General features: G+C 37.6%; 2 protein-coding genes across 3 annotated transcripts in view; both read right to left on the bottom strand.

Annotated features, from left to right (window-relative positions):
* Positions 1 to 6,206, bottom strand: part of LOC142336515 (heparan-alpha-glucosaminide N-acetyltransferase-like) — a 77,023-nt gene extending 70,817 nt beyond the window's left edge. Inside the window, exons 1-2 of one of the 2 annotated variants that reach the window (XM_075385415.1) lie at positions 5,984 to 6,206; positions 1,970 to 2,085 (exon numbers count right to left, since the gene is read on the bottom strand). In XM_075385415.1, the coding sequence (XP_075241530.1) occupies positions 1,970 to 2,013 (44 nt within the window). In that variant the 5' untranslated portion in view covers positions 2,014 to 2,085; positions 5,984 to 6,206. Of the gene's footprint in view, positions 1 to 1,969; positions 2,086 to 4,659; positions 5,171 to 5,983 lie in introns of those variants that run through there. The other variant, XM_075385414.1, reaches the window with a different exon arrangement.
* Positions 6,207 to 18,635: 12,429 nt separating this feature from the next.
* LOC142337332 (uncharacterized) overlaps positions 18,636 to 24,592 on the bottom strand; it is a 17,914-nt gene continuing 11,957 nt past the window's right edge. The window contains exons 3-5 of the mRNA XM_075386541.1: positions 22,185 to 22,423; positions 19,484 to 19,665; positions 18,636 to 18,909 (exon numbers count right to left, since the gene is read on the bottom strand). Of these exons, the coding sequence (XP_075242656.1) occupies positions 18,666 to 18,909; positions 19,484 to 19,665; positions 22,185 to 22,423 (665 nt within the window). The 3' untranslated portion in view covers positions 18,636 to 18,665. The remainder of the gene's footprint in view (positions 18,910 to 19,483; positions 19,666 to 22,184; positions 22,424 to 24,592) is intronic.

Raw genomic sequence — 24,592 nt, 5'->3', positions numbered from 1 at the left:
CTTCAAACAGCTGGGGCTTAGGGCTGTTTTAAATAGCAAAGTGCGGGAAGGTGGACAAGGGAAGCGGCTATAGAGGAAGTATGAGGGAGGAGGAGGAAAGGATTAAGAGCTTCGATGAATCGCATACTTAGAGACTAGTAAGGCGTAGGGCTCAAAAGATAGCTGATCAGCAAATTAATTCTCTCCAGTCTTCATAGTTTATCCCGTTTTTGATGTCAAAAAAATATAAGCGTCGGACAGAAAATTGGTCAGGCGAAAAATTGCATAAAAAGACAGTGCTATAATTGCTACAAATTTCGTTTGAAAGCAATTAAAAACACTTCGAGGACCTTAGAGTTGAATAATCATATTTTTTTTCGAAAGAGACTACGGCAGAGAAACAAATAAATCATTTTCGAAAAATTGGGACGTTCGAGGGAGGAAGGATTGTACTATAATCTCGAGCCAAAGGAGCCAAAAAATATTGAAAATACTCAGCTATCACTTCACATCAACACTTCGCGCAGGTAGCTATCACTGCCGGAAAAACAAATTAAATTATGCTTATAACATTGCATGGGATGTTGCCAAAAAATTTTCAGCGAGAGAGAACTCTGCAACTTCAAATGAAAAAGATAATCAAAGACCTACGTTCTAATTTAGAAAGGAAACAACCAATATTGAATAACCTGAAAAGCAAGTTTTACACTTTTTGTGAAACCAATTTGATTCTTTAATAATAACTATTTAGGACACCACTCTCGAACGAAGGTCCGCTCAATACTGTTTTCATACTGTTTCATTCAATACTGTGTCGCGCGATTTGGCAGGGAGGCGAAGGGGGCAATACGTTCACCAGTGATAGCTAATTAAGTCCAGTGATAGCTAATGCACATTTTATTTACATTATAGTTGTGATCGGGAGCCAATTTACTTTAGCTACTAAAAAATGTAAATAAGAACTGCTGGGGGGTTAAATGGAAGGGGGTTAATGGGGAGGGAGTCAAAACCACCAATCACACCATAAATATATGTCTCAAAAATTTCGGTGAAAACACAGTTCGAGACCTGTGAGACGTTAACCTAACAAAAGCACTTAACGCCCTCCGTGCTTCGCCTGTTTATCCCGTTTTTGAGGACGAAAAGTAACCTGGTCGGACAAAAACGATCAGACGAAAAGTTGATAGTACGAAAAATTGTTAAAAAAAGACCAGTACTAATATAATTGGTCTAAATTTCTTTTGAGAGCAATTAGAAATTTCGCACGGACACACACAACTAAAATTTATTCTAATTTCGCCCGCGAGCTAGTAAATGTGCCACATAAATTACGTAAAAGAAACCGGCTAACGTCGGATAAACTGCTCTCGAAAACAAGGCGGGCAATTTAATTCAGCGGCGCTGTAGCAAAGGAAAAATTTTTATGGGTGAAAATTTACACCCCCAAAGGCATCATAGACTAAAGCACTTACCACTCGGCTATCAGACCCTTTTTAACATCTAGTTTGCAATCAATTTCATTTTTGCAAAAAACTTTCTCAATAAGAGTAATTGGTCAAGCAAAAAATCAAGAAGTCGAGCGTGAAAAAGTAACCCAAGATGTGACATCGAAAGAATGTTCTAGAAGAAAGCGGTCAAGCAAGAACTTTGCATAAAAAAGACACAGACACTTAAAATAATTGCTTCAAACTTTGCTCGGGAGAAATTACTATTTCATCAAAAAATAAGAGAAGTTGCAATCTCATCATAAAAATGTTGAGACGCCAACAATAAAGATACCCAGATAGAAATAAAGACCCCAAGATAGAAAAGCAAATGAATGATCAAAAATACCCAATAAAGACTGCTCGCATTATTGTTCCAAATCCGATCGTCAATAATCTATGCGTTAGTATTTTGTTTTTCAGCGTTCTAAAATGCGTACACAGCGGGAACACTCATAAAAAACGAAAATAAACCCTTTGCACATGAGCAATGAATTTATTCTTACAGTCTGCAGGTTCTGTTGGTATTGTTGCTAGAGGTACATGTCATTGAGAAATCGTACTGGTATCTTGAGCTGACAAAGTAAGCCGCGGCTGTGCCATCTAGGTCTGTCCAGGAGCACTGAAAATTCAGTTCGTTCGAAGAAATAATTATACTTTCAATTCACTTAAACGCAAACCACCCCTCAAGAAATTTAACATAACAAACTAACTTTGGGCGAATTGCTCTCAAACAACTGGCGGGCGGCTGGCTTAATCATAAGCTAGCAGTCTTAAGGATGTCACCTTAAGCTTAACTGAGACAGGTGACACAGTATAGAAAGGGCTGCTTTAATAGGGGCTAAATTGGCGGCGGGAGGGGGCAGTAAATAAGTTAAGGCTTATATAAGTAGTCGGGCAGTGATGAAAAACTGAGCAATCAAGACATTAAATAGCCCTTACCTTAGAGCACAAATTAGCGCTTTATCATTTGACTTCATTTGGAAACAGATTAGGTCACATGACATCCCTGGTATTTTGCTTAACGATTGTTCACAGAGAAGCGTGCTCAGTTGGAATTAACAAGCCGAGAGAGAGGTCAAAAAATTATACGGCGAACAAAGACTTTGCGGATATGAAATCTGTATAAAGTAACAGTTCCTTCCGTCTGTATAAAGCAACAGGTCGTTTAGTCTGTATAAAGCACAGGTCCAACTAGGGCTGAGTCGCAGCGAAATATATACTCCCGATGGTAAACTAAAATTCTAAAATTTAGCCACTGAAGAAAACTTTGAGCATTTGAGCACCTCCCTTTAACCGTACAATATGAAGAAAAACAAGCCCAAAAAAGACAATGAGAAACATTTTTAAACAATTTAGCGCAACACCATTCGAATTCCTGAACAGGACAGCGAGTATGTATTGTAGGTGTTCCCATAAATGGGCACCACTGCCTGAAACAGGTTCGGAAATTTAGGAAGAAGAACCCAGATAACTAATAATACCAACGCTTTCACCGGAAATGTGGCATATGGACTCATAAAATCAATCCTGGAACGTAGTTCCTTTTTTACTATCACGAGGTGGTGATGAGTTAAGAAAAAAAGTTGAACCGAGAGTCCCTGGTATCTTAAGCTCAAAAAAAATTGTAGCTCACAACTCTAGGGTTCCAATAAGGTTGCAATTATCCGAAAAAACGGACTAAACAGACCGATTGACTCAAGATGGGCTCAATTTTATGGACCCAAATGTCATAGCTCAGAGGCTACTAGTAAGATTAAATGAGGAAAAACAAAACCTACCAATGTTAGAATTCTTATTTTGAGTTGCTATAAAATGCCGCTACTTGAGTTCAGCTGCTTAAAACTGCCGAAACGACACCAACATCAACCAATCACGCAACAGGAAAAATAAGCGTCACTTTAAAGATAACTCAAAGTCAAAAGGTCCTGCAAAAAATTCTCCACAGACATTACTACAATGACTGCTTCAACCTTGGACGATGTGTTTTGGCTACAGTCTGTGATGAAGAAAGAAAAACAGCAACCCATCAGCTGTATTGGTTAACTATCTCGAAGGCCAGTCTGTTTCAATCTAAAGATTCTCGGAGTTATAAAAACAAAGAAAATTTTAAGAACAAAAAAGCCCTCATAAGATGGGCAACAGATTAGGCAGTTAACCAACGGCTTCTGAACAAAATTTAACAGAAGGGAGAAATTCTAGTTTGAACATCAATATTGACATCGCGATAAGCGACAAAGACTAGCGGTTGCTACAGTGGAGACAAGCTAAACTTCTATATGGGAAGCGCGCGACAAGGATGGAAAATGTCTCATGATCTCCTAAGCCTGTAGTGGAAATGTATCACCTTTAACACAAGACAATTTAAACGGTTCTACGATTGGCAATAAGCGGAGAAGTAATCTAACTTCATCCGTGGACACCAATGCCTAAAAAGGAACTTCAGAATTCAATTTCGAGAGTGCTTTTCACCAGAAACAAATGGGGTATACTGATTTTGTTTAAACAATCCTGGATCATAGTTCCCTTTTTAGTATCACGAGCTGGTCATGAGCTCGGGAAAAAAATTGATCTTGAATTTATGGTATCTTCATCTCAACGGAACGGTACACCACCATTGCCAGACAGCAGTCATCAGAATATAACAAACTAATGTCGGCAAGGATTGAGGGGCTAATGTCGGCTCTCTGATTCAGAGGGCTCGATTATATGGTATCTTGCTTCAACTCAGGTGGTGGTAGTGGGTGAAATAGGTTTACTATGAGCTTTAAATTTCACTGCTTAGAAGCTACTATTAAGATTTAAAGACAAACGAATGAAGCCTATGTCAGAGTGTCAGTAAAATTCAGTCTTAGTAAAATTCCACTATTTGCGTTCAGCTGTAACATTACGAATGCGACACCAACTCAGATCACGCTACAGGCATGAAAACAGGCGTGAAAAAGTCACTCGGTAAGTCAAGCGATTATGTAAAAAAAATCTACATAAAAAGGCATGACTGCTTCAAACTTTGTTCGAGAGCAATTATTGATCAAATCTATTCAATACAAGAAATTTTTACCAACCAAAAAATCTATCCACAAATTAAGTTAAAATTGATCCAGAAATTAATCTACCTAGAAAAAATGATGCCTGGAACTAATAACCGTTTTCTTGAATCGTTGATGTACAGAGCAAAAATTAAGTGATAGCTTACTTTTTCACATTCACGACACTTGTATTTTATTGCAAATGATTGACAAAGTTCCAACTGGTCGTAGGCGACCTGATAAATCAAAGCTTCGTCAGCTAATTCGATTGAACTGTTGGCCACTGTCGCAATTGGATACGCTGTACTGAAAACAACGTTGGCTTTTTTGTATTTATTTAAGGCATCATTAGTGTTATCCGTTGATGCATTCTGCATAAGCAATTCAGTGGTTACAAAAAGCTGGCTTAAAACAGCCAAAGATAATAATTTTTGGCCATCCATTTAAGCCACGAATAAAAAACGAGAAACGTTTTAACAAACAAGTCAACAAAATAGTCGTAGCATAACGCGCAGCTTAAACAGCTCTGAATAAGGCATGGCTCTTTGAGTGATTGAATTACAATATTAGCTAACAAACATGAGACTGAAGGTCATAAAACACAAGAATTTTGAATGGCGCTACATCTTATATTTTAAACTACTTGAGAAAGTGATCAGAAACAGCTTTTCACATTATACCCCGCCAAACAATCCTTAATATAATCCAATGGGGCTATATTTATATGTTAGAGTCTATAATACGGAAGACCAATGATAATTTATAAGCATTTCAAAGCAAAAATTATCTAGACGATTGATACGCTTTTCTCAACAGATTAAAAATTCCAAAAATTTTTAGAAGAAACCAAGCTGCAAAAACAAACAATAAAATCGATGCCACCTTTATTAAGAGATTCTTAAGCAAAAACAATTTTTTAGACAACTAAATTAATGTCAATCAAGTTACATACATCACACTAACAGTAATGAACGTGGAAACCAAGGAGACGAAGTGGATATTTTGTATCGTTACCTTGATAACTTTTTCAAGTGATATTTTTGCTGAAAATGCAAAAAGACCTTACAGAAAAGGGACACGCAGACAAATACCTAGCTTTTTATTGAGATTTCGGTCTATACTGTTTCGGCCCCCGTGTTTGATTGCACCCAATTACAATGTGTTGGGCGAGCAAAATAGATCCAAAAAAGATTTAATATTGTATAAAGAACCGACTAACATCCGGCGACCTTCTCTCAAACTAGCGGTTGGCTTTATTATTAACCAGCTAGCTGGACTGAGGGTGTGTTGGGTGACAGACGGGGGAAGGGGGTCAAACTTCTAAGATTAATAACCCCCGTCACACCATGAAATTTTTAGCGACTGGTAAGCCGTAGGGCTCAAAGAAATGCTCGGCCACTTAATGCCCCCCGAGAGCTACCTGCAGAAAAGACCACAGGACTAATATAATCGCTAAACTTCGTTTGAGCTTTTAAAAAAATTGAAACTAACAGCAGTATGCTACGCTCTAGGAGCCGCGTCAAAGAGTCGAATTATGACTATTAGGTTATAGCCTTCCCACCAGCACAACGACACTACAGGTTTTATCAATTTCCGCAGCGATGGAATTGTCAATTAAAGAATAAATTGGTTATAAACAACGAACGTTTTCGAAAGTTTTACAATGCGTTCATCGTCAGGTTTAACAATCGAATAAAATTATTTCCAAAGTACATAAACTTGTCTTGGACTCTATCTATGTATAGAATCCCTACAATTAACTTGGATTCTAAAGTATCCTCCGAATTCTTGAGAAAAATTCGAAATGGTGTAACTAATAAAATTCAGAAATTATAGGCAAATTTCAGCTCAAAGAATGAATAATACAATTTAACTTTTGTAAAAGTGAAATGTAGGGAAGGCAGCTTAAGAAAGTGCGTTAAAAGTTAATATGAAGCGTGATACTCGAATTTAACCGGTTTAGACCCCGGTTTTTGTCTATATTTGCTATTACCGAGATAACTTGGTCCCAGAGTCAGTGCTCTGTTTGTTTTTCCCAAATGCAGTGTTTAGTCCAAACGATAGGGTTGAACATCATATTTATTCTCTGACATAATCTCGGTTCTATTGTCTGAACCATAAATTCTTAAGACAATTGGTTAAAGATACTGTCTCATAAATAATAAGCCATAATTCAGCATGTTTAGCTGTCACTTTCAAGTGTTTTTTTGTTTGAAACCCTTAAAATATAATTTTCGAAAGCTTCTGCATTAAAAAAATCGTGAGCAGGTTTGTAGGGTCACTACACTGCCTTCCCCTTTGGAAGCATAATGCTCTAATCATTATTTATTTAAAAACTCGACAGCTAACTTCCATCCATGAGTTTCGTCGTATATATTACGTGCACCGTCATCCATAAGCACGTATTTTATTTGATTTAATAACTGGAATCTTTCTGTTTGGCCTCCTTTATCAGTGTGTATCAATAGAGACAGATGTCTGAAGCGCCGTTGGAATTCCTCAATCGTTGCAGTGGGCAAAATCCAAAGTAGATTGTATATTGACAATGCTCCTGTACATGGTAACTTTTTCTCAATCTCCTGTAGTCTTCGTGTAGTGAGCTCTTTGGCGTTTATCTCCGCCTCTAATTTTAATACTATTTTTCTTACTCTTGAAGCTGTTTTTGAAGCTTTTTTCCGAGCTACTTCCAGCTCCCCTCGTATTCAACGAGTTTTTTAAGAGCTAATTTTAGCTCCCCAGAAAAAGCGTCTCATTCAGTTCTTGCTGACCCGCAGACGAGCCGGTTTTGCTGGAGTTGGCATTCCAGCTCAACTAAACTATTATTAGCTTCAATTCTAGCACGAAAGTGCTCCCATTGCTGTTCGGCAACGATTAGTTATTGCTTTAACTCAACAACTTGTTTTTGTAGCTTACTGTTTTCCTGTTGTACACTTTTATGTTGCTACTGTAATTGCAAGGAAGCAACTCCCAGCTTTTTGCTGTTTTCTAACCGAACTTTCAACCGACTCCATTCCTGCGTAGTAATAGGTGGTCTCTGGGTTAGTGTTGTTGGGTATAACTCAACCAAGGCCACAACCGCTCTAAAACGGGTTTTGACCCCGCAGATTCTATAGACTCATCGTCGGACAACGGCTTTAATTTCGTACACTTGCAGCAGATAATAAACATAATCTCCCACTTCTTGTTCCATTTCGCTTTCCAAACAAAACCAATATTAGACATGATTAAGAGAATGAACATCATTCCAGACATTCTATTGATGTTAGAAAGTTTTCCAACTGAAACAGATTGGTTTTTTTCTCGGCTAACAACCCCCGGCTCAAAGACTGTTTTGTCGCTACCCGACAACTCGCTTACTTTTGCTTCAATAACTTTTTTTGAGACTTGTTTTTGTTTTAAACGTTGGTTTTTCAGAAGGGTTATATAATTAACTTCAATTAACGGGTCAATTGGCTGTACTGCCAATCTTGGTTGAACACATTCCAAAAATAACGTAGTTGATAAAATATTCTTAAACACATTACTAGAATTCTGCAGTCAGAAATAATGTCATTAGCGTTAAGGTCAATTCCCTTTGTGATATTCTTGATTGTGGAGATACGTATCTGAAACAAAAATCCGCTTAGAGTGTAAAAAGTGGGATTTGAGGTGCAATTCCAAGCTTTTACTAATTTGTGGGATTACCACTTTTTTTTTGTTTTAGCAATTGAGCTACCAATACAACCGTGTTTTATCTGTCATGGGAATCTTCCTCTAATCCAATAGGATTCTTCTTATTGAAAACAGAGTAGAATAAAAGCAACTGAAGTGAATGATGAAAGTTAAGGGAATGACAAGATGATGAAAGTAGGTTATGTGAACAACTGAAAACTTGACTCATTAGTCGGAGGCAAACTTAAAATAGGTGAACCCTGACTTTTGATAAGGCAAGGACAAACTTAAACTGAATTGGTAAATGGAATAGTTTGAACTTGATAAGGTACAACCGTACCACATATCCTCGGGTCCAACGAAATTTTAGACTGCAACAGTATAAAATTTAGAATATCATTAACATATGTACTGGTTACTATAAATAGTAGATACTGAGAGCAACAATAATTTAACAGATATTTGCAGTGGAATTGAGGGACATATGCTAATGAATTAAAATTAATGTAATTCCTTCACATATACATTCACTTGGAAACATACAACATAAATTAAAGCACAATTGAGGTGCGAATCCAATAAATTAAATACCTATGTTCAACAGCTACAGAACCAAAATTTAATTGAACGGCTGTAAAGGAGGGACATTTACAAATAAATATTGAATGTCAACAGAAAATTTTTGCAATTGTAGCGCAAATCCAGATCAGATTTAAGAACTCACAATTTAATTTAATTGAATGCACTAATTGAAAGTTTTGGAATTAAATTTAAATTTGGTTTTCGACGTCGAAGACGCTCATGCTAACCTCTCTAGCATAATTTTCATGCTCGTATTTTTTAGAAGACCATGTCCCAACTGAAGGGGGTGCAGGCGGACTCACTATCGGGAGATCAAATGAGGTCTCCACTACTGGAGGTTGTGACTTCTCTTCTTGAATATTGGTCTCAATGACCGGGTTTGCTGTATTTGATCGTTGGGGTGCAGGGGCGGCAGAGTCGTCGCTAACAGAACACACAGAACTTTCAAAGTCAAATTAATCTGGGGCTCTGTGATTTCTCTTGGACCTTAAAGTAGTGGGCGAAGTAGATGATGATGCGGCCGACGACGCAGCAACTGAAGAGGCATTGGACTTATTGAGTGCGGTAGAAGATTGTCGTGAACGTTTTTCTCCTAGTTGAGGCTTTTTGGGTTTTCGTGATGACATCGCCTTGGAGATGTTATTATTAGCCGATCAAACTCCGGAGGTGGCATCAGATTGTGTCGGTCTTTGGTGAATCTTTATTTCTCCGCGGTACTTCTTTTTGAGGTCCTTCATATGCTGAGCAATTTTTTCCTCTGTCGTTATTTCATAAGGAAGGGGGCTTCGTTGGGCATATTGCCAAATATCCGCGTGACGTTCAGCGCGAGTGCCAAACTTCGCTATGTCGCTATTGCGCACTCGTACATCGGGGACTCCAGGTTCATTAATTACCGTTGTGGTATCCGATGTACGCTCTACAGTACTGCCCGGAGCCAATGTTTCCCACAAGCCACGAAGGTCCCTCTCCGGTCTTTTTGTCACATTGCGCGCCAATTTCAGGTCTAACGATTTTCCGGACCGCGGTATCGGGTTATTAGGTTTTGGATGTATAATAAACCGAGCAACTGATTTATTATGCTCCCCATTGTACCGGCGTCCCGCATCCACCTGCGCCTTTTGCATAGCCTCTTCTATGAGGATACCGCTACGGTCTCCGCTCACCCATCCGTTGCCTCCGTTGTCGTCAAGATAATCTTCCACAGGGACTGTATAGGCATCTAAACAGTGGTGAAGAATGCTTTCATATGATAAATTAGATGACTTTGGTATTGTACTAATGTTGCTTAATGGTGTGTTTGGCTTTCTTCCAAAATGTGCTTGGAAAAGTGTTACATTTGTGGTTTTTTGTTTGCATATACGCAATTGATATACTATTGACTTTATTGCTTCTTTAATTGTGAATGTGTTATTTCTACTATCTAATTTCATGCAGCTTAAACGTCTTTTAATAGTTTGTATCAAACGCTCCACTAATCCAATAGCTCAATGGCCATTAGCAGGGGCAGTGATTATGTTAATATTGTGTTGTTTGCAGAAACTCTTTACTTTATAACCTATTAAACAACGTGCTTGATCTAATCTAATATTTCGGGGAACACCGTGTTTGTGAATGTATTCATCTAAAAATTTAATTACATTTGGTCCGTTTGCTTTTTCAAATACTTCTACGGTCGGATATTTTGAAAAACGATCAATACATGCAAAAAAATGAATATCTTGACCTTTTTCATTCGTTATGGGCCCTCCGAAATCAAACTGTATTTCTTCATTAGGCTCTGAACAATTTAACAAAGGCTGTCATTCTGACGCCGGAACAACTGGTTGAAGATTCTTATTAATATCAGTACAAGGCTTGCACTGAGCAGCCTTGTCCAGGATTTTGCGATGCATGTACGGCCAGAACGCGTACTGTCCGAGTGTGATCATACCCCAACTGCCGGGGTGCGTAAGGTGAAGACGTTCCAGGACTGCTTCTTGTATCGAGTGTTGGGATTGCCACACGTTCATCGACGCAAACGGAACTCGATCGCACCTTGATCTCTCCAGTATCGATCTCTCCAGTATGAATACATGTAGGGATTCACTTCTCTACATCGTTGGGAGTCATTTTGCAGAACGCAATCGCGCACCTCCTTAATAACCGCATCTTTGCTAGTCAATACGGCCAAGAATCCTTTTGTGAATAACTGGGTTAAGTTATTCTCAAATACCTCCTTTGATAACTCTAAGATGAGTGATTTCTGAGCCCCATTTGATGATCTTGTTGAGTTTACTGCCAAATTTGGGGTTGATTGAAATGTGACCCTGCTATGGGTAAGAGATGTTTGTGGGTTGGACTTCGGGCTGTTCATATTTAATTGAGAAATGGAATGTATGTGTGTTGAACTTGCGTTTACTTTAACTAGCGGCTGGATTTGACTTGAGTATGAATTTGAATTTAAGTTGGAATGGATTTGAGCAGCGTTTTCAGAGTTCTCGAGAAGCAACTGAGTGGTAATACGATTAATAGCAGAAAGCAAATTGGAATAGTTTGTTGAGTAAGGACGTGAGGTACTTGTGGAATGAGTGTGATTGACGCTGCAAAAAGGTTCTGATTGACCGGTTTGCTCTGTGGTATTTACATAAATTGCTGCAAAAGCGTCACGAATGCGGGTAATTGTTGCTACCCCAAACTCCTCATCGTATTTGTTTGTAACTTTTGCTTCTTGATTTGGTTGGCGGGAAATATAGTCAACCTGCCCCATTTTTGCACCCGGTATATGTTCAATGTTAAAGTCAAAAGGTAAAATACGATCTACCCAGCGAGTTAAGTGACTATTATAAGATTTGTTGGACCGGTGTTCTTTCATAATTGAAAGTAGTGCTCGATGATCCGTGATGATTGTGAATGATTTGCCAAATAAAAATTATTTAAAGTATTCTACGGACCATACAACCCCTTATAATTCTAGTTCATTGACACTGTAGCGTTCTTCATTTGGGTTAAGGAATTGAGACGCGAATGCAACTGTATTCCAACCTATCGGCGAGCGTTGTACTAACGCTGCTCCTAATCCCGCTCTAGATGCGTCGCATTTCAACCGCGTTTCCAAGTACGGATTATAATATGTATTTTCTGTCCCATTTCCTACTTTATTTTTGATGGCATGGAAATGAGTTTCATGTTCGTCATTCCAGACAAATTTTGTATTCCTTTTAAGTAATGATCGAAGTGGATGACATAATTGTGATAAATTAGGAATGAAATTTCCTAAATAGTGGTCAGAGCCTAGGAATGATCGTAATTGTTTTAGATTTTTAGATGCTGATAGAGATAAAATTGCTGCTGTTTTTGACTCAAACAGTGCGATTCCTGACTGAGTAAAATTGTGTCCTAATCATTCAATCTCAGTTTTTGCGAAATGACATTTAGATAAATTTATTCTTAAATTATCCTCATCCAATTTTTTTAAACAATTGTGGACTAACTTTAAATGTTCTTCTTTAGAACCGCGACTAACGATTATAATTCCATCCAAGAAACAATGAGTATTTTGAAGTCCTACAAATGTATTGTTCAATACTTTTTTGAATGCCGCCGGCATATCAGTTAAACCGTAGAAACCGGTAATAGAGCGATATGTACCAGTTCCCTCACCGCAAATAATATTGAAGTTGCAATGCCGGGCCGTTTCCGGGTCTAAATTAAGTTGACTGTATGCGTACTTCAAATCTAAGGTAAAGAAATATGCTGTCTCTTGTGTTGCGTTTGTGTTCAAATTTTGTTGAATCGTGTCAATTACTTTATCTATATTCGGCATTTGATGTTTATTTTTATGGAAAGATTTATTTAAAATTTTGAGTCTAGAGCCAGTTTAACTGTTTTATCTCTTTTTATTGTGATAACTATAGGTGAAATGAAGTTTTTATCGGAGCAAATAATTAATTTTATGATATGTTTTTCGTCAAGTAATTTTTTAAGTTCTGCATTAACTAGTGGTTGTAAGTTAATTGGGACCCGACGACCTTTTTGATGTGAAGTTGTAAATTGTTTGTGGAATGTGGATTTGACTGAGTGTTTTTACCGATTCTTGTGATGAGACCTCGAAAATTGAATGCAATCTGCTTCTTGGTTAAACATTGGTTTTGATTAATATTTGCAACTTGATTCAACTGTGTAAGAGAGAAGACTAGGTTTGAGAAGAGATCTCGTCCAATGATGGGTCTATGACCGTCTTCCACCACTGTTACATCAACACCCGTAGCTATCCAATCATTACATTGGATTGATGTATTAATCGCTCCAACGATCTTGATTATATCATTGGAGAAAGTTTTAGGTCATGCATCTCTGGTGACTATACCCAATAGCTTCCTTTGCATTCTGTTACCACAGTTTTTGCGAGACTTTTTTGGTAATCGTGCACACGCTCCCCGAATCCACCAGTGTTTTTGTCTTCGTATTCCCGACACAGATGTCTGAGTTCACCGGTTCCACTTCTCGAGTGTCGCTTTTAATTGAAATCGTCGCAACACAATTATCATCAAAGTCGTCATAATCTGAGTCATAGTTTGCATCGTAAAAACCTTGCTTTTGAAGTAGTCTATCTATATTGTTGACTTGTTCGGCTGCTGTTGGTGAAGTGCCCACAGTGGCCGCCTCAGAAACAAAATCATCTACATTATTCACTCGGGGTTTCGGTTTATGTGGGTGTTTAGGTTTTCGGCAGACTTTGGCGAAAAGGTTAGCAAAGCCACAATTTTTGCAAGTCTTTCCACGGGCAGGGCAACTTTGTCTATGCGAGGCTGACATTCCATAGCCACAGTTTGGACAAGTTGTAGGCTTAACAAGTTGGTTATTTGATGGACGTGATATATTCCAAGATTATGTGTACATTGTTCACTGATACACTTGTGATCTCCTTCGTAGTTGTCTGAGCTGAGGTCCCAGATATTTTTAGCTGATTTTGTATTCTCATCTCAATGCTCATGCCAATTTCAAGCGCTTTTTTCAATGTTCTAGTCTCTTTTAGTAATTCCCTTTGGATTTCGCCGTCTTGCATGTTTGCTATGAAGACGTCACGAATGATCGACTCCTCATGGCTTCCTAAATCGCAATTCAATGACAGTTCCCGAAGGCAACCGTAGAAATTTTCTACAGGTTCGCACTTCAATTGTTTCCTGGTGATATAGGTATACCGATCAAAGGTGATGTTTCATTGTTTCGTAAACACTCTATCGAGACTTTCCCAAAGATCCTTTGTTGTGACCCAATCAATCTGAATAATCTGAATCAATCCTGGGAACCAAATATTCGTCTACCCTCCATCCCCAGGCTGAGATACGTTAGGGAGACCGCTTTGTTATCACATTATTTCCAGGGTTTTTCACCACACAATATATCTACGACTTCTATTTTCTGACAACGATTTAGCCACGAGATCTTCAGTTGCTCGTTTCGGATTTTTCGATAGCGTTCGCTCTGGGATGGGCTGTTTTCAACATTATCCTCGTATATAGGTTCAGGAGGTAGAATGACATTTTCTGGGGGATCTGCGAGTAGAATGTCAATCGAAATACCCTCTTTTGTTATGATAGCCAAATTCAACATGATCTACCAGCGGTCCCATCGCAAAGGTGGCTCTAGTGTCGGTTTCTCCCAAAAAGGTTTGATTCCCAAAAAGTGCACGTTCTTTGGATGCTGACTTCACCATGTGATATTCTTGATTGTGGAGATACGTATCTGAGCCACAAATCCGCTTAAAATTTGTAGAGTGGGATTTGACGTGCAAATCAAAGCTTTTACTAATTTGTGGGATTACCACTTTTAGTTTGTTTTAGCAATTGAGCTACCAATACAACCGTGTTTTATCTGTCGTGGAAATCCTCCTCGAATCCAATAGGATTCCTCTTATTGGAGAACAGAGTAGAATAAAAGCAACTGAATGAAATGATGGAAGTTAAGTGAATGACAGGATGATGAAAGTGGATTATGTGAACAACTGAAAACTTGGCTAAAACAGGTGAACACTGACTTTTGATTAGGCAAGGACAAATTTAAACAAAATTGGTACTTAAATGAAATAATTTGAACTTAATAAGGTATAACCGTATCACACCCTTACTAAACGCTAAACTTTCAAAATATTTCTTTCTATGGGTTTAATCCAAAGAACTTCATGCCAATTCAAATTACTAGTGTATGTGTTGAAGTCTAATAGTTGTTTATGGGTATAATTTCCATTGGTACCAGAGAAACTTCTCTTCCTGTTATCGTTTGTCTACTGTGTCTATACATTTGAGCCAGTAGACATTCTTCTAGCTGCTTCTCCGGGAATAAACCATCGAAAACTTCCTTAAAAACAGCTTCATGTTTGGGTTCCTCAAGATAAGACAATACTTGTGGTTTTTCCACTATCGTAGTACTATCCAAGAACCATTACCAAGTTGGAATACATTAGGGAACAATGGGTTGCATTTTATAAACGTAAAATTTTTATAGAAAACCTTGGATATTGGGTTCATATAGCGCACGTAGCTCTGATTATCATTTTGTCTTACAAAAATCGGCACTTCCTCAGTACAGTAATTAAGAGCACTTAATTCTACTATTATTTTCGCACAATGATGAATGTAAATTATTGCACCTGCTGACTCTGCATGTAGTACTATGACTCCCCCCTTACCAATGAAAAAAGAATGCGAATCACCGTTCCCATTAAAGCCAATACGTTTTGTCTAAAAATTCTGTTCATTCTACATCTCAAGTTTGACATTTCGTCAACAATCGCATGCAAACTATTAAATTCTTGGACAACTAACGCATCTAAACCATTTTTGCTGACATCTTGAGTAGTTACAGTGTATGTTGTTTGCTGAGAACTTATATCGAGGCTCAATTGGTAAAAATAGGCGTTTTGATGGTTAGTTTTTTTTACCACCAGATGGTTTAGTCTGATTTCCTCGCTCAAAACTTGTGTGACAAGTTTCCTTTTATCACTGGTCTCGGCCATCACATAGTGATGCTTACCCACAGCAATCAACTCTGCTGTGTTTTCTTCCGAGAATACAGCTAGATTTAATATTTTTGTTATATTTCCTTTTTGGACACTGTTTTGGATATAATCAAGCTTGAATCTATTTTGATTCCAGGAATAAAAATGTTGGTTTCCAAATAGGTCTAGGAACATAATCTTTGATCCTTTTTCTGTTTGCATCATTATCGCGTTTTTTTTTCCAAGTGTTTCTTCTGTGTTGATGACTACACTACCGTTTATATTTTTTTGGGGGTTTGCCAAGCTACTAGATATGCAAGATTACACCTTTGTTGTTCCCGCCTTTCATAAAGGCGGTCCCTATTTTCGTTTTAATTTTGATTTCTGTTTTGACTCTTGTAACTTCCTCAGTAGGGTGGTTTTGAAACTAAATTTTTCATTTTCAATCCCCAGTAAATGTACCGATATCCTTTGTAACAATTTGCTACAAGCTTCGCTGGTAAGTGGATAGTACGTTGGAATCAATTGCGAGTTTTCTTGAATAAAAACTGCGTCGTCCCACCATGTGCTTATTTTTAGGCCACTGACTGTGTATGCAGCTTGAAACATGCAAAAATTAAATTTGATTTTAAAACTCTGATATAATACGTGTCCGGTAGATAATACAAGAGCATGTTTTTGGTTTTTAGTGAGGTTACCTTTTTCCCACAATGAGAAACTAGAGGTTTTTACTATAATTTCAACGTTATATGCTGTAATTTCTATTTTGTTGCTTTTTATGGATCCCATGACAATGCAAAACACGAATATCTAACCAAAATTTGAGGGTGTTTGATCTTTGTTCTTATCTTTATGCAAAAAATAATCTTTAAACTTGCTAGGTTTCGATCGGCTGGCAACGGGTCCTGTATTAGGTTTTTCTGATCTTTCGACTGTTACTGGGCCAGGTCCTGGTTTCCAGTTTGGGTCTTTTTCACGACTTGTTTGTCTATATGAACTTCGTGTAACCTTTTTGAACTTCTGTGATTTTCACCCTGATCTCTTGTTGTACTGTTGTTTGGTTTGCCTTGTGTTGCTGCTTTTGTCTTACTGGAAGTCTCACTTGGAGTGCTGTTTAGCTTTGTTTTGTTGGAACTGGTTGGCTGTGCTCCACTATCTTTAGATTTTGCTTCCATACTTGTATCCATCAGTGTCTCGATGTCAGGTTTAGGCTTCAACAAACCTTCATCAGATTGTCCCACCTCTGGATTAAATTGAAGGTGCAAACAACTTTATCTTGACCATTGTCTTCGGCCTACATACACCCCTTGTCCACGACCGAAGTCGGTCAACCTAACACCTGGCTTGGGTCGTTGACCTCAACATGGAATCATTTTTGATCTGACCTCATCCTGAATTCTGATGTAATGATGCGCTAATGCACAAAAAAACAACAAAAAGAACCAAAAAAATTATCTTTGGAGAACGAAGAAAAAAAACTGATGTGCTAAAGCAGAAAAAACAATAAAAGCAAGCAAAGAAATATCGAAAAAAGAGAACGACAAAAAGACGAAAAAAATCATCTTGGTGCTAATTTTTGGCCTCTTGAGCACGGTATTTTTGGAGGCAAACTCGGTCCGTATTTTGTTTAAAAAAACAGAAAACAAAATGAACTTCACTTTTTTTCAATTTGAAATGTAAACACTGAAAAAAATTTTATTTTGATTTACTCTAAAAGTTAGAAAATTTAAAAAATGATTGAACAGCAAAAAAAATTCGGACAAAAAAGACAAGACAAAATATTCGGCTATAATTCTTCGTTTATTTTGAAGATTTTTTGCTGATAAATTTTCAACTAGATCTCAACTTTATCTAATTCCTGAAGATTTCATCAGTAGTTTAAACGTCGGAAACATTATAAATGTGAAATATCTAATTATAAATACGATTGTCAAGGTAATTTTTCGAACTTTATTAGATCTTTTGCTACTCATCAGTACCATGTACAATCTCATATTTGCGTACTAATTTGAGATTGTAATCTGATCACTGAAATTGTTTATCAACCGACTGTGCATGTTTTTTGTCAGAAAAAAATTTTTGTTGCGACTGACTCATATATTTTTTGTTCTTAGAGTATAGTAAGGCTTAGGGCTCTAAGAGAACTTAATGCTCCCTGGGCGCTGCCTGTTTATCTCATTTTTGGGACAAAAAGTCAAAGGGGTCAGACCAAAAATCAGCCACGCGAAAAATCGCATAAAAAAGCCTGAAGACTAAAATAATTGTCAACTTTGCTGGAGAGCAATTAAGCATCATAGAAGATAAAATTCTGTTTATAGTGAATCAACATCTATATTTTGAGGAATTTTCTGATTTTCAACTTTTTGTGCACATGTTTGATAATTTTGTTAAACGCGAGCATAAGAAGAAATGGCTCGTTTTATCTCGGCTTTTTTTCCCAAAAAACCAGCAACTTGTAAAAATATGGGCTTTATTTGTTTATTATTTTGGAATATCACAATGCCGAAAGAATCACTTTGGTCTCCAGCACTAATTTTCAGATTATGTTGTGCTCATATTAACAAAGCCAAACTTTTGCGACAAAAGTTGACTTACATTGATCACAAATGGCCTGTGTCTTGTATTACGTGGGAGTAACATTTGGAAAGTTTTCTCCATTTTTTATCCATTCTTCATTGACTCTATGCCACCCAATTACAACTTATATGTTGTTAAATAGCACGTTATTATATAACACGTGCTACTGGGGGCGTGAAGGTTGTGCCCACTAGGCTGGGTGGAGCAACAGACCAACCTGGGGGGGGGGGGGGGGGGCAACAGACGAAACTGAACAGAAAAGCAAAAGAAGCAATAATTTCCGTACCTGACAATCCTGCCTCTTCGTTACAGGTTAAAAACTGTTTTGGCAAAATATTTTTGACAATTTCAGTGAGGGTCATTGGAATTATGGAAATATTATTTACTTTATAAAGTCGCCAACATTTTAAGCAAATGAAGCATCAAATTGAAAAGCACAGTGTTCAAAGCAGGTTGTAATAAAAGATCGTCAGAAGCTTCCCTGTTGTCGTCATCATTTGATGAAGGAGATTGTTGGTTGTTTGGAGTTTGCCAATTGTTGTTGTTGTTGTTGTTGTTATTATTATTGTTGTTGTTATTTTGATTGATAATAGTGTCATTTACATACTGGCAGCCTTGAGTTTTTGGAGCGCTAAAAAGAAATAGTTGCGTTGCGCTATTAGCAATTGCGAACGAAAAAACAACCGAATAAAAAAGCGGTAGCTCAAATTTGTCAGTTGGTAACTGGCGTTTGGGGGTGGGGGAGGGGGAAGGGGTTACTGAGAGAAGACCAGGAGATGGAAAAATGGGTGATTTGGATGGGTGGTGAAAAGAATTGGAGGGTGGAATGAAGGGGAGCGGAGAATGAGAAGGGGCTTGGGTTATCGAAATATAAGATTAAATTGATTTTTTTAAAACTTCTCAGGATAAGTTTGTATCAGAAGAATTTGTATCATCATGTGTCTTGCGCCCCGAAAAAACTAAAAAGAAGGTTTTCCATTAATAATACCTTCAAAAAGCTGACAAAACGGGATTTTTAGAAGAACCGCTTCCTGGGCAAAAACGGCCCAAGGGAGTGCTCAGATGTTTGTCAGCCGCTAATTTCTCATGCTCTCATTAAGACCATACAGATCAAAATCATGCTTGTATGAGGCATTACTCAAAAAAAGCAAAAAAGAGTGAACAGATTAAGAGGTAGACAAAAAACAGACTTTCTGTTTACTTACTCTTTGCAACCTCTCAGTTGATCCGGTCTCTTGGCACAGAACTGTTTGTAATTGTCATCTGACATGAAAGACGCATCTCCGATGGGTTTTGTGGCTGGAGTGAGAATGCAGAGAAGGTTGCTCTTAGACCCTCCCCAGTACCCGTGACCACACCCGATATGAGTTACCAGCGAGGAAATTATCTGTGTAAAAAGATGACGTGTCATTTTTCTGTCATTTTTTAAATATTTGTACGAAATCTTTGGTGTTCACTCGAAAGTCTTTTTTTACTTTGAGAATCAAAAAACAATCAATTTATAGAAAGTCTGATAAACTTCCAATCAGCTGCTGTCTTTGAATAATTTTTGGCGAATTTTTGGAGATTATCATTAGTTTTCATTAAAACAAAAAACTTTTTTGACTGAAATATATTCTTTCTCAATTTTTTAAATGACAAAGCGTCAAAATGAAGCAACTAAAACCCTTAAAAAAACTGCACACTGCATAATATTGCAAAATTTTACACTTTTGTATTTTTGGGTTGCTAAATTTCAAAACTTAGTGATCTACCACCTAAAAAGCCTCAATTTAAAATAGTCCGCTTAAAATTATTCGCGTTCTCGTAAGTTCAGAAATTAAAATGTTCTCTATAGACCACCCTCTGCATAAAATTTGGGGAATTCGGCAACTTTGATCGAGACTATAGAGATCAATGATCTCGCTTAATATCACAATCAGGTTTAGACAAGCAGGTTTAGACATCAATTCAAGAAAGGACTCTATAATTTTTGTAGGGGGTATATATGGACTTTAATTAAACGGTCCAACAAAGTGACAAAATCGAGGTGAAGTCTCTTTATAGGTCCAGCTAAAGTGTTTTCATAGCAAGTTAAGGTCGAACATGGGCTTTTGGTAACTCGAGGAAGTGGTTATATTGGCATTAGTAATAATTGTTTCTTCATATTTTCTGGCAAAACCAAACTAGCACTGGAAAACGCAGCCAAACTTCGAAAACCGTTTGCCTTGTGCCAAAAATCTCGAGAAATTGAATTTTGAGATAAATTAGTCAATTAGTTGATGCACATAGGCTATATTTCAAATTTGTGCAGGTGAATAGAACTAGTAAGTATGTCTTTATCTAATAAATTTTGTATCGTATTGAATAACCTGATTGTTTTTGTTCCTCATTTTGTTAATTTTTGCTCTTTATAATGGCATTTCCTTGATCCTTGATTCATTAAAACTGGAAAAAAATGAAGGTCATGCGTGAAGAAATCGTTACATGCCATAGCAGACTTCTACAGTGCATGTAGAAATTTAAGCTCCCGCTTAAAAATTCTGGGTGAAGCTAAGATCCAGGATTACAAATGAGTTGAGCTTAAGTCCAGCAGCAACAGAATTAGGCTTAAATGAAAATGAGCGTCAAAAATTAATAAACAGGGTCGAGCTAAAGTTCAGATGATCACTAAAGTCGCGCTAAAACCTTTTCATGAACAATTTATGTCAAAAATGATTTTTTGAATCACTTTACGGTCAAGCATGGTGTTTTCATAAGTCGAGGCCTAAACCTAGGAATTTATAACTTTTTGCTTTGACTTTGATTTTTACAAAATTGGTGGATGAATTTAAAGAGACCATTGTTTGCTTAAGTAATTAGTAAAAAACTTATTTAATATATAGAAACAACTTGATTTTTGTGAATCGCCTGTGGCCGAAAATATTGTTTACGCGACACAAATTGCTGCCAGTCGATCAAAATAAATTTGATTTTGACCAGTTGAATCTCTTTCGTCTTTTTCGCTAATTTTTTTTTTAACTGCTCAGCGAAAACTCAAAATGATACAACTTCAATTCCAGTTAAATTTACCGAGTAAAAAATGAACCATTGAACCAGTTGCTTTGAAGAGATACTTGGTTTAATAAAAAGAACATAACCGACTAAACGTCGGAAGAATTGCTCTCGAAAGACTAGTGGGAGCTCTAATCAATTACAGCCTGCTTCAGTCGGGGGGGGGGGGAGGGGGAGCCTAAATGGGATTAAGAAGTTCAATAGTGGGCTTCAAATAACCGCATAAGAGATCAACATAAACCACTATTAAGGTTTAAAGTTAAAGATGGCACCAGTTTCGGCGCACTTTTCATTTGACTTTTAGTATTAAATTGCCGCCAATTGAATTCAGCTGCTTGAAATTGTGATTGAGAGAGAATTTTAGATCACGCAAAACGCAAAAAGTCAAGGGCGTAAAAGTCACTCGAAAAGTCAAAATTGTCAAGCGAAAATTTTGCATAAAAAAGACACACGTTTACAATAATTGCTATGAACTTCGTTCAAGAGAAATTAAAACGGTCATTTAATGTTGAAAAATTCAAATGGGCGAAGTGAAGTTGATGGGACGAAAAAAATTTTCGTACAATACTACGGTTTTCTGCGGCCGTTAATAACTAATACAAAAGTAGCTTGGGATCCGTTGAAACATAGCCTGGGATCCATTAATCTTGTCAAGACCTGTCTTGTTTTTCCTACGATTCCAGATAGAATATGGTACATCTGGGTAACCATTGTATTGTTGCTTACGAGTTACTTTTGATAAATGAATTTGCTACTTTCTAAATTGAATTTAAGGAGCCTGGCAATATTTTTCCTAAATATCCAGGTACCACACCTACAACTAACTCTCAACAAGATCTTTCAACAAAACTATTACGCCGAATTAAACTTTACCGCCATGAATTGCGACCCCTGATCGCCACTGCACGCACTGTACCCCAACTTTTGCCCAGGGTATATATACTTCCTCGAGTCATTGAGCCATTTGGCAAACGAGGCCTTGACCATCGCAGTTCCCACAAGTGCCGGTTTTCCACTGTTTCCACTGTCGTAGCAGTACATAAGAGTGTTGTACACTGACAGACCAGAAAGGTCACACTTCGCTGCCATCGCCTCAGTTTGCGCTTTCTTGGCTGAAAATAAAGTAATAAGTAAAGTAAATGGGGGGGGGGGGGGTTGAGGGAGGGAGGGAGGGAGGGGGAGGGAGGGAGGGGGAGCCTAAATGGGACTAAGAAGTTCAATAGTGGGCTTCAAATAACCACATTAGAGGTTAAGGGGTTGAGGTCCGCAACCCAGGCTAGCTCTGATCAGACCAACGGGGATTCAGTAGGGTTTGGTCAATGGGGGTTCAGTCCAAAATGGTGGATACAGACCGACTCGGGTTGCGCACAGGGGGTGCACAGACCTACTTAAGACAACCCCTGCAGCTCTTTAATAATAAAGTGAGGGTTTATTTCCATGGGGGTATATTTCCGTGGGGGTTTATTTCCATGGGGTATATTTCCGTGGGGGTTTATTTCCTATCTAAAATGAAGCAACCGTTTTTTTCGGCAACCGGCTCATGGGACTTGATATGAAACTATCACAACCGATCATGAGATTAACGTCGGACGGTTCTTTTTGATTGGAACGCAGTTATCATTTTTGGCGTAAAATTTAGCTCAACTTATCTTGAAACAATTGCACATACTTTATTAGTTCATTGTGATTGGTCCCGAAATTTCGTGTTGGTTTCACTTAAAGTGATCTAATTGGTTAAGGAATTTTTATGGTTAAAAAATTTAATAAATTCTTGGCACTCATATAACGCGGGCATAGTGCTTGTACATGTGGATCAGATGGCTTGTGAGAAAATTAGAACCATACGTAAATAATAACAATAATCAAGAAATTAATTTCAGGATAATTAACACAGTTGTCACTGCTGTCTACAAAACCTTCAAGAATGAAGGCTGGCGGTTAGAATGAACGGTTAAAATGAATGTTCAGAATGGACCAGGATAACTACTTTTTATCGTAATCAAGTAAGACTTCATGGTAACTAAAGGCAACTTTCTGCCTTCGACTCTTTTTTATTCAAATCAGATTTCCGCGTTTTTTTATCACAGCAGGTCTTTGTTACGTCAACTCTTTTTTACGCAAGACCAAGAGTAATCACAGATTGATCGGCCCCGGCAAAATCGGGTTTTTGGTTCTTTGTGTCCACAATAAATTTTTCTTGACCCCTGGTGATCTGCCCAAAGTGTTTTATGTTAAGGAATTCATCCAGGACCATAAGATAATTTATACTTAATTTTTAAAAATTTCTCGTTTTCAAGGTTTCCGTATCTTAACGGTGATGAAAAAATGACATTTAACTTATAGCATTCTTGGGATATAACCAGAACAAACTTGTGATATTGCTGAGACAGAAAATTTTGCTGAAGAATACATTTGCAAACAGTAATAGGACTTTCCACAATGAGTAGTAACCATCGCAAAGACTGTAATGTGTGACCCATCTCAGATCACATCAGGCCAATTTTTAAATGTACAACAAAACGACAATGCTAAACATAACCAACTAATGTCGGGCGAATTGCTCGCAAACGACTGGCCGACGGTTATATGCGTCCGTAACTAGGTACGGTTTAGGGAGGCTGTGCAAATTAATTATGGCGTGAGTTGAGCGTTACGGGGGTGGGGGGGGGGGGTAGAGCTCGGGGTTGATGGTTGGTCATGCAATTGGTATTTACTGCCTGCTTTTTTTATCCAAACTAGAGGCAATTGCAGATATTTTTTCTTACTCGATAGACTTTGTGTTAATTTGTATCGGAAAAGTGACCTTTTTAATGGAACACCTGGGAAAATTTGGAGTGGTTTGTGTGCTGAAAAAAACTGAAGAGTGGAGCAAAAAGAGAGCTTATTTTCGTTCATACAGCCGTTCTCGATATAGCAAGAAATTGTGTCGTGAAAAAAATACTGTGAGCAAGCGACTTTTTTTCACTTGCGGCTTATAAAAACAGTTTCTTATTTTGAGGTTGAAATATAATTTTCTGTTACTTTTTGGATTGTTTTCCTAGTGGTTTAATGGCTTGAGGTAAATCTTATGAGTTTTATGCTAACTTTGTGCCCATTGTTTTGTTTTGCTTGTTTGAGAGACGTATAAAACTGAAGGAGCGTTTAGATACTGAATGTACACAGTTTTCTTAGTATAGGATTTTTTTCTGTTGAGACAAATGACAAAAAAAGTCTCGAATTTTTAAACTAAAGTTCTGAATGTTTTTTTTTGCAGTTTTTCGTTCTTGTTTCTAATCTCAGAC

Source organism: Convolutriloba macropyga, chromosome 3 (assembly GCF_964194025.1).
Source record: "Convolutriloba macropyga chromosome 3, txConMacr16.3, whole genome shotgun sequence".
Lineage (NCBI taxonomy): Eukaryota > Metazoa > Xenacoelomorpha > Acoela > Convolutidae > Convolutriloba > Convolutriloba macropyga.
This window is presented reverse-complemented; position numbering and strand designations above follow the sequence as displayed.